At 40.1% G+C, this 13,346-nt stretch overlaps 1 protein-coding gene and 1 long non-coding RNA gene across 4 annotated transcripts in view; one reads left to right on the top strand and one right to left on the bottom strand.

Annotated features, from left to right (window-relative positions):
- Positions 1–360: 360 nt before the first annotated feature.
- The window catches only part of polrmt (polymerase (RNA) mitochondrial (DNA directed)), an 88,205-nt gene continuing 75,219 nt past the window's right edge, over positions 361–13,346 (top strand). For both annotated transcript variants that reach the window (XM_061887929.1, XM_061887930.1), the window contains exons 1-5: positions 361–555; positions 1,481–1,579; positions 3,324–4,315; positions 6,106–6,239; positions 11,951–12,140. In XM_061887929.1, coding sequence (XP_061743913.1) covers positions 399–555; positions 1,481–1,579; positions 3,324–4,315; positions 6,106–6,239; positions 11,951–12,140 — 1,572 coding nt within the window. In that variant the 5' untranslated portion in view covers positions 361–398. The remainder of the gene's footprint in view (positions 556–1,480; positions 1,580–3,323; positions 4,316–6,105; positions 6,240–11,950; positions 12,141–13,346) is intronic.
- The window catches only part of LOC133543390 (uncharacterized), a 33,380-nt gene continuing 23,212 nt past the window's right edge, over positions 3,179–13,346 (bottom strand). The window contains exons 2-4 of one of the 2 annotated variants that reach the window (XR_009804369.1): positions 8,233–8,565; positions 5,615–5,709; positions 3,179–4,333 (exon numbers count right to left, since the gene is read on the bottom strand). This is a non-coding gene — a long non-coding RNA (uncharacterized LOC133543390). The remainder of the gene's footprint in view (positions 4,334–5,614; positions 5,710–8,232; positions 8,566–13,346) is intronic. The other variant, XR_009804370.1, reaches the window with a different exon arrangement.

The following is a 13,346-nucleotide window of genomic DNA, read 5'->3' as shown; positions in this document are numbered from 1 at the left end:
TAAATCTCGAAAGTAACAGTACTCTTACTTGAGTACAATTTCTGGCTACTCTACCCACCTCTGATCATATGTTACATGTAACAGTGACCGCCAATTCTGCTATCATTCACTCACCATTGACTATGGCGACACTGCCATCTGTTGTTTAAATTTGGTACAGTAACTCTTGGCCGCTCTAAAAGAAATAAATAGAACGTCTACATTTTTAAATAATGGCCTCAAAAAACGCACACAGATGATATTCACATCATTTTCGCAATCATGTATTTTTTCAGTTGGCCGAAAGTATTTTTTTTTTCCTAACTACCTGCTCGATTTATCTTTATTCTTCTAGCATTGTCTTTCGAACGATAGCTCCTCTATGCGACTGGCTTGGTCTCATTGAAAATGGCGACCTAATGTCCTGGTGTAAAATGCGGTTCATGCATGTCAACATGAACATGACACTTTTAAGAGTTAGTCATTCTGTTAAATTTCTTCATCGGTACACTTTGCTTGCGGAATGCTGTCAGCGATGTCTGGTGACGAGAAGCGGCGCAATTAGACGATTATCAGGTGATACGAAGGACGTTGAAGTGGTTTTCCAGCTTGTCTGTGGCTTAAATATATTATTAATAAGCTGTTTAGTTTACTCAGTTGAGCTGAACATTGACTCTTTTCCCTTTGTGCAAGTTTTTTTTTTTTTTTTTTGCTGTGTTAGTTCCGCCCGAATGCAGCTGAGATAGGCTCCAGCGACCCCTGCGACCCCAAAAAGTGACAAGCGGTAGAAATGGATGGATGAATGGAGTTGCTATTCATTTTTTTTTCTTTGGTTGAATGACACTAAAAAACAACATCTCACTGAATGTTGTAATAGCCACAATACCAATGGGAGGAATTGCAAATTTGTATAATGCACAATCCTTTTGCAAATTGCTTCCAGCTATATATTTGAATAATGTGTGGTGCACATTTTGCAAATCAATGGGCGCAATTTGTATAATGCACAATCTTTTTGGCAATTTTGGAAATTGCTTCCAGCTATATATTGATTGTGTTGGAAGTTCTGGCTACTAACCCTAACCTTGACCCTTGATGCCATCTACGCAGTGTTGGGAGAATGTTTTGCTGTTCTTCTTCTGTTCGATGTAGCTTTCTGTGCAGAATTCCGCAAATTCTTCTTCAGCCGTCCTCAAACCATCCATTTGCACGGTCGCGCCATTTTCAAACAAAATCTCGTCTCGCGATATGCAAAATGCGCACAATGGAAATGACATATAATTTGCAAAGTGTGCGAAATTGGTGAAATGCTTACAACACCGTCAGGTCATTCAATCGATTGCAACTGGACTGTTCGGATTGTCTTAGAATACTTTTGCCTCTCATCCGAGTAGCCAACACGAGTAGTTTGCTTTAAATGCCCATGGACTGTGTTCGTTGCATACAACCAAGCTTTAGATTTGAGACTGTAACATGTTTTTTTTTTGCCCTTCATTTCCAGACAACCGTTTGCATCTTCACAGAAAAAACGTTTCAATGTCGGCCCAGAAGACAGAGGATGCAGAGAAACGTGTGCTGAAACAGTCTCAGCTGTTAAATGGTAAGCCATATTATTTATGAATTAGTTATCAATCAAAGTTTATTTATATAGCTATAAATCACAAGTGTCTCAAAGGGCTGCACAAGACACAATGGCTCAGATCCCACATCAGGGCAAGAAAAAACTCAAACCGATGGGATACAATGGGAAACCTTGGAGGGGACCGCAGCTGTAGGGACCCCTGCTCCGCCCCCTGGGCGATCGATGCAATGGACGTCGCGTGGATCTAGTTCAGTGATGTTCAACTTTCAACCACTATGCCATCTTCTTCCGCTTATCCGAGGTCGGGTCGCGGGGGCAGCAGCCTAAGCAGGGAAGCCCAGACTCTCCTCTCCCCAGCCACTTCATCCAGCTCTTCCCAGGAAATCCCGAGACGTTCCCAGGCCAGCCGGGAGACATAGTCTTCCCAACGTGTCCTGGGTCTTCCCCGTGGTCTCCTACCGGTCGGACGTGCCCGAAATACCTCCCTAGGGAGGCGTTCGGTGGCATCCTGACCAGATGCCCGAACCAAATCATCTGGCTCCTCTCGATGTGGAGGAGCCGCGGCTTTACTATGAGCTCCTCCCGGATGGCAGAGCTTCTCACCCTATCTCTAAAGGAGAGCCCCGCCACCCGGCGAAGGAAACTCAATTCGGCCGCTCGTACCCATGATCTCGTCCTTTCGGTCATAACCCAAAGCTCATGATCATAGGTGAGGATGGGAACTAGTGTGTCATGAGATATTGTTTGGTGTGCTGTGGGAAATTATGCAACCTAATTGGTCCAAAAAATATTTTTTGCAAATCAATAATCATAACAGTGTGCCGTTGTCTAGTGCCTGTGCTGTGTAGAGCTTGGCAGGGTAATCATGTAATACTCCACATCAGTAGGTGGCACCAAGTAGTTAATTGCTTTGTAGATGTCGGAACGCGTCGATAATGGTTTGTAGTGATCCCAATATGCATAGCGTGAAGGTAAAAAGGTATGTGACGCTTAAACTAAAAATTAACAAAAGGCAAGTCCCACTGGGAAAAGGCACTGAAGCATAGGGATGGCTATGTAAAACTAAAGTAAAACTGAACTGGCTACAAAGTCACCAGAAACAGAATGCTGGAAGACAGCAAAAACTTGCAGTGTGTGAAGCAAAGACGGCATCCACAAAGCCACATACGTACATGACATGACAATCAACAATGTCCCCACAAAGAAGGACAGCGTACGCACTACTTAAATAGTTTTGATTGCGAAATCAAAGCAGGTGCGGGCAATAGCACTCAAAGGAACACCAACAAAACAGGAAGGGTCACTAAAATAACAGCGCAAGACAGGAACTAAAGCACGACACACGGGAAACAACAACCAACTCAAAATAATTTTTTAACCTTTTCTGCTGGTGGTGTGCCTATGTATTTTTTTTTATGTAAAAAATGTGCCCTGGCTCAAAAATGGTTGAAAAACATTGATCTTGTTAATAATGTGAGAGTCCAGTCCATAGTGGGGCCAGCAGGAGATCATCTTGAATGGGGACTTTGAACAGCTAGCGCAACATCTGTGATCACCTAATTGGAGAGGGGGGAAGAGCAGAAAAGACACGGCAGATCAACTGGTCTAAAAGGGGGCTTTATTTAAAGGCTTGTGTATACAAATGAGTTTTAAGATGCGAGTAATTACCCCTGAATTTAAACACGTGGAACTATTATGCTGACACAGATGCAATTACTTGTTTTAATCGTGAGTAATTTTGTTACTTGTTTATCTTCTTCAGTGCTGGAGGCCAGGATCCAGCAACTTCAATATGATGGCATTCTTGATGTACAAAAATCAAAAGTGGATGTGCTTCAAGTCCCCTCTTCCGCGAGGCGCATCTTCTCTGGTGAACATTCTAAGAACACACCTGTGGAGAAGGCTGACATCTCCAAATTGGCACAAAAATCCCAGCCCAGTCGCTGGATGGAGAAGTTAACTCGGGAAAGGAAGAACGAACTGAGGACACGGAACACTCTCAACCAAAAATTGAAGAAGAATGTCACAGAGAAACCGAAAGAAAAACAACTAAAGAGTCAAGTCAAACATAGACATCCTGCCACATCTTTTAAAACAATATCATCTCCAAATAACAACACGGTCATAAGGTCTGATAAGATTAGTACTGTTGTTTCGCCCATCAATACTTCTGCTGCTACAAAAGAGACTATTATCACAGAATCAAAATCATCAACACAAACAAAACACAGTAGCAAAAAAAAACAGTCTCAGAAAGAAGTCAAAGTCCCTTGTCAAACAACTTTTAAAACAATATCAACTTCAAAGAGCGACATGAACATAAGGTCTGATAAGATTAGTGCTGGTGTTTCACCCGTCAAGATTTCTGCTGCTACAGCAGGGACCATCATCACAAAATCAGCATCACAAAAAAAACAGAAACCCAAAAAAAAGGAGTCCAAGAAAGAAGACCCTAGTGCAAAACCCCAATTCACAGCAAAGGAGCTCGCATGGGTGAAGGAGCTGGAAAGGAAACTTAGCCAGAAAGTACACCATTTGTCTTATTTAAGTCAAACGGAGGGACTTCGGCAGGTTGCAGAATTACCTTCGAGGAACCTCCGCTCCAGCATCGTGTCTTACCTGGAGGCGTGTGTGTTTGCGGGGAACATTGACTTGGCGCAGCATTTCCTTCTCAGGCAGCACAGACTTAGGAGTCGACGAGAACTTCTCAACACAGACGTCTACAACATCATGATGCGAGTCTGGGCCAAGAAGGTCTGTTGATAAGTCATTCTGTAATATAGAAATATTTTCAAGGGACGATACACAAATGAAACTTGTTTATATTTGTGTGTGGTCTGTGTACATGGATTTACGAGCTACTGAAAATGAGTCAACACACAGCAGCCGTTGTTTAAAGGCCTACTGAAATGAGATTTTCTTATTTAAACAGGGATAGCAGGTGTCATACTTGATCATCTCGCGATATTGCCATATTTTTGCTGAAAGGATTTAGTAGAGAACATCGACGATAAAGTTTGCAACTTTTGGTCGCTAATAAAAAAGCCTTGCCTTTATCGGAAGTATTTGCGCGTGACGTCACCGGTGTGAGGGCTCCTCACATCCTCACATTGTTTATAATGTGAGCCACCAGCAGTATAGTAATTCGGACCAAGAAAGGGACAATTTCCCCATTAATTTCCCCCGAGGGTATTGATAGGGAAGGACTAGTAGAAAAAAAAAAAAAGTGAAAAGCGACGGCTCCGGACGACGGCCGTGTGAGCGTTTCAGATGTAATTACACACATTTACTAGGATAATTCTGGAAGATCCCTTATCTGCTTATTGTTTTAATAGTGTTTTAGTGAGATTGTAAAGACATACCTCAAAGTCAGATGGCTGCGGTGAACACGCCAGTGTCTCAGAGAGAAGCCGAGGAGCCAAGCTCACAGCTGCCTTTTTTGACAGCTAGTGCAGGAAGACGCATAATCCACTGATGTCTCCGGTAAGATATATATCACAATTTTCCCATCCAAAAACATGCTGGTTGACGTAGAGAAACATGTTCGCTTGACCGCTCTGTGCTAAAGCTTCACAACAAACAAAGAAACACCGGCTGTGTCTCGGTGCTAAATACACCTGCAATCCACCGCTTTCCACCAACAGCATTGTTCTTTATAATCTCCATTATTAATTGGACAAATTGCAAAAGATTTAGCAACACTGATGTCCAAATTACTGTGTAATGTATGCGATGAAAAGAGACGACCTTTAGCCGTAAGTGGTGCTGAGCTAAAATGTCCCCTCCAACCAATAACGTCACAAACACACGTCATCATACGCGTCATCCTTCCGTGACGTTTTAAACAAGAAACTCCGCGGGAAATTTAAAATTGTAATTTAGTAAACTAAACCGGCCGTATTAGGATGTGTTGCAATGTTAATATTTCATCATTGATCTATAAACTATCAGACTGCGTGGTCGGTAGTAGTTGGTTTCAGTAGGCCTTTAAATAGCTGGCAACAACAATTAAGTCCAACTTGTGACTAATGTGGGAAGATTTAGTGTGAGCACCATTGTCACCAAGCACTGCCTTAATCCTCCTGGTGGATGTTGGACAGCTTGCAGTCCTTGTCCCTCCTTCCACCAGTGCTCAATTAGGTTCAGGTCTGGAAAAGACACACTTGGTCACTCCATCGCATTCATCATCCTCAGAAAGACACCTGACACCCCGGAAGTGTGTTTAGGCTAGTTTATTATGTAAGAAAACTGCAAAAATTGGAAAAAAAGTTTCCAAAGGGATGATGTCACTGTACGTTTCCCCTCAATTAGTCGCATCTCCGCTGTACCTGTGGCATTCATGCAGCACCGGGCGAGACAGTTATCTTGGAACTCACTAGTGATAATGGTTGTGTTGACTAATTTTTAGTGCATAGTAAATATACACCGCAATACAAAGGGAACGCTGACTGCTCCAAAGTACATCCACTTTTCATTGTTTTTTTATTGCCCCGTGAGAATGGCGCTGAGTTGAGTAAGTTTTCTCCTTTTTTTCCCCATTCTAGGGCATCTTGAATCCGATTGGTCGCTTGTTTATTCTCCTACAGGAGGCGGGTCTGCGACCGAATACTGTGTCCTATAGTGCTGCTCTGGAGTGCATGGGCCGGAGTGCTAACTGTCCTCCTCAACTTATTTCGAGGTACGGACACACTGACAGAAACATCACAGGGTTGATGTGGCGCAGTAATGAAGCCTACCAGCAGGGGTCATGCTATCTTCATGGTCACAGATGGCACCTTACTTTAGTCCAGTGTTTTTCAACCACTGTGCAGAGAAATACAGTCTGGTGTGCCATGGGAGATTATGTAATTTCACTTAATTGGGTTAAAAATATTTTTTGCAAACCAGTATTTATAATCGGCAAATATGCCGTTGTTGATTGTCTGTGCTGGTTAGAGCTCGGCAGTGTAACCGTGTAATACTCTTCCGTATCAGTTGGTGGGAGCAGGTAGCTAATCACTTTGTAGACGTTGGGAACATGGTTTGTCGTGATCACAATATGCAGGCGACAGCGGGAGGCAGAGTGGAGGTAAAAAGGTATAATGCTTAAACCAAAAATAAACAAATAGTAAATGGGTTATACTTGTATAGCACTTTCCTACCTTCAAGGTAATCAAAGCGCTTAGAGACTATTTCCACACACTGATGGCGGGAGCTGCCATGCAAGGCCCTAAACATGACCCATCAGAAGCAAGGGTGAAGTGTCTTGCTCAAGGACACAACAGACGTGACGAGGTTGGTAGAAGTTGGGGATTGAATCAGGAACCCCTCAGGTTGCTGGCACAGCCACTCTCCCAACTGCACTATGCCGTCCCAACAAAATGCATTGAAACTTAGGGATGGCTATGCAGAACAAAACTAAAACTGATTGGCTGCAAAATAACCAAAACAGAATGCTGGACGACAGCAAAGACTTACAGCGTGTGGAGCAGACGGCGTCCACAAAGTACATCCTTACATGACAATCAACACCAAAATAGAAGCGCAAGACAAGAACCAAAACACTACAAACTGGAGAACACCAAAAACCTCAAAATAAGTCACTGTGTGATGTGAGAGGTTGTAACAGTACACCTACTTTGAGACAAGAGCTATAGTGATGCATGCTTGGGCATGGTTTGAATTCATATCCAACAATTGCGAGAACAACTTTTTACCGTCAATATCGGCTACTGAGTTTCATGTTTTAATATTTTCTGCTAGTGGTGTGCCTCGGGATTTTTTAAATGGAAAAAAATGTGCCTCGGCTCAGAAAAGATGAAAAACACTGCTTTAGTCTTTATGTGCCCTCTGATTGGTGACCAGTGGAGACCAGAATCACCCAAAGTCAACCGGGATAGTCTCCATCTCAACCATGACCTTCCCACCTGCATACACTGCAGTAGAACTTTTAGCCACATCTATATTGCACTACTTTGATAGCTCAATGTTGTTTAAAACAACCCTTTGCCTGTTTTACTGTCATTGTGACTCTCACACGCCCTCGCTTATCCCTTTCCCCTTCCTCTCGAGGTTTTTGCTCCCTGGGATGCCGCAAGAGCAAGTCACCAGGCTCATTACACTCCCATCGTTCATCCTCTCTTGTCATATTTTCGTTCCTCTGGAACATACTGACGAGCTGGTGGACTGAACCCGTTTTTGTTTCGAGGCTTGCTCATTTGCCCACACCAAAAACAGCAAATGTAAATTCTTTGTCCAACATGCCTGTGATGAATATCTCCTTGAATACCGTATGTAAAAAGGTGTTAGTGCTTCATAGTCCTCCTTTCATTCCAAATCTGACCTGAAATTCTTGCTTCTTACAATTTACTGAGGGCATGAAAGAGTTTTTACTGAGTTTACTGGAATAAGATACTTGTTTGAACATGTGCAAAAAACATACGTTTCATCATCCAGATACTTTGTCTGTTTATCTTTTGATTGGACACGTTCAATCGTTTATGATAACCTAGATTTGTATCACATTGGAGAAAGGGTTTTGCAATTAAAATTGATTAAGGGCCGTTTATGAAAATCTTCTGCAAAGGTACAAACCTCATATCAAATCAAACAAGCTTGCCCGTATGAATATCAAATTAAATCTCCCAATTTTTTCAATAATATTTGTTTTGATTTAACACAATGACATTTACCTCCGGGCAGCATGGTGGGACAGGGGTTAGTACGTGTGCCTCACAATACTAAGTTCCCGGGTCAGGTCCAGGGCTCGGGATTTATCTGTGTGGAGTTTGCATGTTCTCCCCGTGACTGCATGGGTTCCTTCCATGTACCCCGGCTTCCTCCAACCTCCAAATACATGCACTTGGGTTGCCTGGCAACACTGAATTGGCCCTAGTGTGTGAATGTGAGCGTGAATGTTGTCTGTCTATCTGTGTTGGCCCTGAGATGAGGTGGCGACTTGTCCAAGGTGTACCCCACCTTTTGCCCGTGTGCAGCTGGGATAGGCTCCAGCACACCCGCGACCCCTGTAAGGGATAAGCAGTAGAAAATGAATGGAATGGACAGACATTTACTTCCATTGTGATCTAGAGAAAACAGAACCAAATGTCTTTGAATAATAGGAAGTACATCTCACAAAGTGCTTCTATATGATTTAAATGAATATTTAATAATAATAACAATGGATTAGATTTATATAGCGCTTTTCTATACACTAGACATTCAAAGTGCGCACAGAGAAGTGAGAACCCATCATTTATTCACTCCACGCTCACAAAATGGTGGTGGTAAGCTATATTTGTAGGCACAGCTGCCTTGGGGTAGACTGATGGAGGCTTGGCTGCCAGTTTGCGCCTACTGCCCTTCAGACAATCAGTAGACATTCATGCACATACAGTACATACACCAGTGTGAGCTGCACTGTGAATTGTCATCTATGGTTAGAACGATACACATGCAGCACTTTGCATTAAGGTTGCAGCTATTGGTTATTTCAGTAATCGAGTAATCTATCGATTAATTTGTTCGATTCATTTAACAGGTTATAGCTTCGAATTGTCCTGAAGGGAATATAGTTGAACGTAAACAAGGATATTTCTGATGACCTCTTTTCTTTCTACTTATAAATGCACATACATACCATTGACAATTCACATTTACCATCATAATACTGAGTAATACTTATTTAAAGTTAAAAAGCTTAAAAAAAAAACTAGCCTAAAACCAGGTCATAGAAAATAAATAAAGAACCAAATTTAACTAAAACATTCTATAATCAAGTAGGATAAATTGAATGGCAGTGTTTTAACAATTTAACACATACACTTTTGAAAAAATATAAATATGATGGAGTACTGTTGGATTTCTGGAAAACCACACGTTAGCATTAAAAACTGAAAATGCTAACATGTCCTTACATATGTTTAAATAAAACATTTGTTTTGCAAGTCAAACATGATAAATATGTCGTTAGCTACCAAAATACCTTTACCTTGTTTCTGCTTTGCTGCTCTTTTATGTGCAGGATACTTTCTCGTTACGTGTTGCATCAGCGATAAAGTGATATTGTGAAATGCCAGCTCAATTTGACAATGCAAACATTTCACCACATATGTCTTTTTCAGTTTTAATTAATCGCAAAAAACTTCTCTAATCTTCTTTGGGCCCTTTGCTTTCTTTTGTCCTTTTCTTCCTCGCCTCTCTGCTGTTCATACCACACACACACAGACCATAAAACTTGCAGCGTGTTATATAGTAAGCACATTACCACAGGTGTACCTCTTCTCTGTGCTCTATTTTTCTCATTAAAGCAACATAAAACAAATCAAAGCTTAATTCTAATCAAATTTAATAGATGAATCATTACAGTCCCATCTGAATAGCTGCATCAAGCTGCAACAATAAATCTAATGTTAAAGTTTTACATTTTTTTGTTTGTGTTGTAGCAGTGGCGTAAACAGACCAAGAGTAATGAGATAGCTTTTTTAATTTTCTCAATAATTTGTAGTCTTTTTTTGTTAATGTTTAAAAACTCGGGGAATAACTCCCTGGAGACAGAAGGACTTTGAGGGCAAAAATGAAAGGATATTACTGAGTAATAGAGTAATATTTGCTTATGTCTACTTATTGTCTATTATTGACTTTGTTTTGTTAAAACAATTGTATGTAATATGGTGGTGATATCGTAATAATGTCAGTGAAAATATTGACAGTTAATACATGTGATTGGTATCGACCGATCTCTGCTCTTGATGATCAGAATCGGCAACATAAAACCCTGATCGGAACATTCCTACTAGGGCTGCAAATCTTTAGGTGTCCCACGATTCGATTCAATATCGATTCTTGGGGTCACCAGTAGATAATATATCGATTTTTTTCGATTCGATTCTCGATTCAAAAACGATATTTTTCTGATTCAAAACGATTCTGTATTCATTCAATACATAGGATTTCAGCAGGATCTACCCCAGTCCGCTGACATGCAAGCAGAGTTGTAGATTTAAAAAAAAAAAAAGCTTTTATAATTGTAAAGGACAATGTTTTATCAACTGATTGCAATAATGTAAATTTGTTTTAACAATTAAAAGAACCAAAAATACTACTTATTTTATCTTTGTGAAAACATTGGACACAGTGTGTTGTCAAGCATATAAAATGCGATGCAAGTGTAAGCCACTGTGACAATAGTGTTCTTTTTTTAATTTTTATAAATGTCTAATGTTAATGTCAATGAGGGATTTTTAATCACTGCTATGCTGAAATTATAACTAATATTGATACTGTTGTTGATAATATTAATTTTTGTTTCACTACTTTTGGTTTGTTCAGTGTCGTGTTTGTGTCTTTTCAAATGCTCTGTTTATTGCAATTCTGAGTGTTGCTGGGTCAGGTTTGGTTTTAGAATTGGATTGCATTGTTATGGTATTGCTGTGTAGTGGTTTGTTGGATTGATTAAAAAAAATATATCTATATCGATTTTTAAAAAATGAAAATCAATTTTGAATCGCACAATGTATTCGATTCGTATTCTAATCGATTTTTCCCCACACCCCTAATCCCTGCCATCTACAACGGTCTAGAAGCAATGTTCTAATCTGTAATTATTATATTATATGTTAGGACTGCAACAATTAAACCGATCAATATGATGAGAGAAAGGATTTGATTTATATCATGTTGCTTAGATGAATTATTTAATTTGTGTAACTAATACAAATTAATAAAATCCGGACCACATAGAGTGCTCGGAACTTTAAATATGCGGCCCTTGTTTCTGCGCTCCTACTGCAATAAAGTGCACATGAGCGTGGTGGTGTGTGGGTGCAGGGATCTGTGTGGCAGCAAACAGTGAATATATTTTGTTAAGAGTGCAATATAAAAGTTGATGATGTGTATTGATTTAAGCAGAACATGTTTTGTTTATTTCAAGTATTTTCACCTAAAATAGACATTGAGGCTAAAAGTGTGTTTTTCTCCAATTACTCGATTAATCAAACTAATTGATTATTTAAATAATCAATACTTGCAGCCCTATTATATTTCCATTGACTTTAATTGGGGTCCATTCAGGAAAATCCATTCCCATGGTCTGCCATTTGGTGATGGCTGCACTAGAGCTTTTTGGTTATTATTTTGCATCACAAAATAATTATCTGATTCCACATCTCATTTGTATGCCGTACACATGTTGGCATTACCTGCATTATGCAGTTCAGTCAGAGAGCCGGTGCTCTCTCCAGTAGACCTCCAAATTCTCTTTGAATAAACATTTGACTAATGTCGCCAGCATCCATTTGTCCCAGAGGCCCGTGCAAGCACAAATCATTGATAGCCTGTAACTTAGAGGCCAAAAGAATGAATTAGGTTGGCATAAGAAGCATCGCAGCCTCTGTGTGTGTGTTTGTACAGGTGCTTGAGCCACATGAAGGAAGACGGCTTCTCTTTGGACGACATCTTCAGCCAGTGTGTTTTCCAGCTTGATGAAAGGGACATGGTGCTGAAAGCAGTACACACCATTCACCCCGACTACCAGCCTACTACCCCTGTCCTCCCCGCAATCCAAAGCTATTCGTCGTTGGTTGAAGACTTCTACAAAAAGGTACCAAACTCGTAGTTTGGGCTGTGTTGGCAGTTGTTAGCCCCGACGATATATAGAATTCCCTCAAATAGTAGTTTCAAGTTCCAATGATGCCACTTCAATAAATAAACGTTGGTTTCAAAGTATAACACTTCAAGGTTTGACCAAATTCTTAAAAAAATATTTTCAAACATGTTGAGCTCACTTTGGTTATGACAGTACAAAGAGTAGAGAATGTCATAAAATATGCTATTGAAAGTCTGTTTTTTCAAAACGAGTGTGAGCCCTAACAGATACAGTGATAACTCAGTTCTCGTCTTATATACCCAACCTTTTGTATTTTTGCCAAAAGTTCGCTCCAGTTTTCGTGCACCGTCAAGGTTATCCTACAGTCAAACTTTACACATAACAATCTAGTTTGCTGGCCCCCTATACCAGTCCGCGGAATCAGGTGCTCAAACAAAGAATCCCATGCATTGGTTACTCAGTCTCTGTGCTTTTTTTGAGTACGACTGCAAAGAAAAATTCCATGTAGCCAAAGGAAGTCACAAATGACAGAACTTTGATAAAGAAAGTAATAAGCACTATTGAATTAAATAAAAAACTCAAACTTTAAGTGAGAATATTTTCCGACAAGAGTTTTAAATAAGGGTGAAAAAGTATGGTAATTTTTCATGAATTAATTTGATTTGTCATTTATACAGGTGAAACCCAAACTCTTAGTATATCGTGCAAAAGTCAACTCATGCCAGCAATGAAACTAATATGTGATATAAAGTATTTAAATGCAAAGTAAGATATGTCTTGCCTTTGTTATTTTGATGAAAATAGCATACAGTCCTTGAAAACACCACATTTTCGGAGATTTTCAATATAAGGTCAAAAAGCTGACAGCAATAATCAGCAAAATTATATCAAAAGAAGACATGAAATCTCTTGAGTTGCATGTTAGGAGCCTATGTAATATAAAAAAACATATATGATACTAAAAAATATATAATAAATAAAGTAAGAAACCATAGACAGATGCATTCCTGTTTGACCTTAGAGCAAGGGTGTCAAACTCATTTTAGTTCAGGGTCCAAATGGAGGATAATCTATTCCCACACAGACCGGGCTGGAAAATCATGGCATAATAATTCAAAAATAAAGACAACTTCAAAACTGTTTTGTCTGTCTTACTTTGGCCAAAAATAGAACAAGCAACTACAAGTGAAAATGTACACA

This window comes from Nerophis ophidion, linkage group LG26, assembly GCF_033978795.1.
Source record: "Nerophis ophidion isolate RoL-2023_Sa linkage group LG26, RoL_Noph_v1.0, whole genome shotgun sequence".
NCBI classification, from domain to species: domain Eukaryota; kingdom Metazoa; phylum Chordata; class Actinopteri; order Syngnathiformes; family Syngnathidae; genus Nerophis; species Nerophis ophidion.
This window is presented reverse-complemented; position numbering and strand designations above follow the sequence as displayed.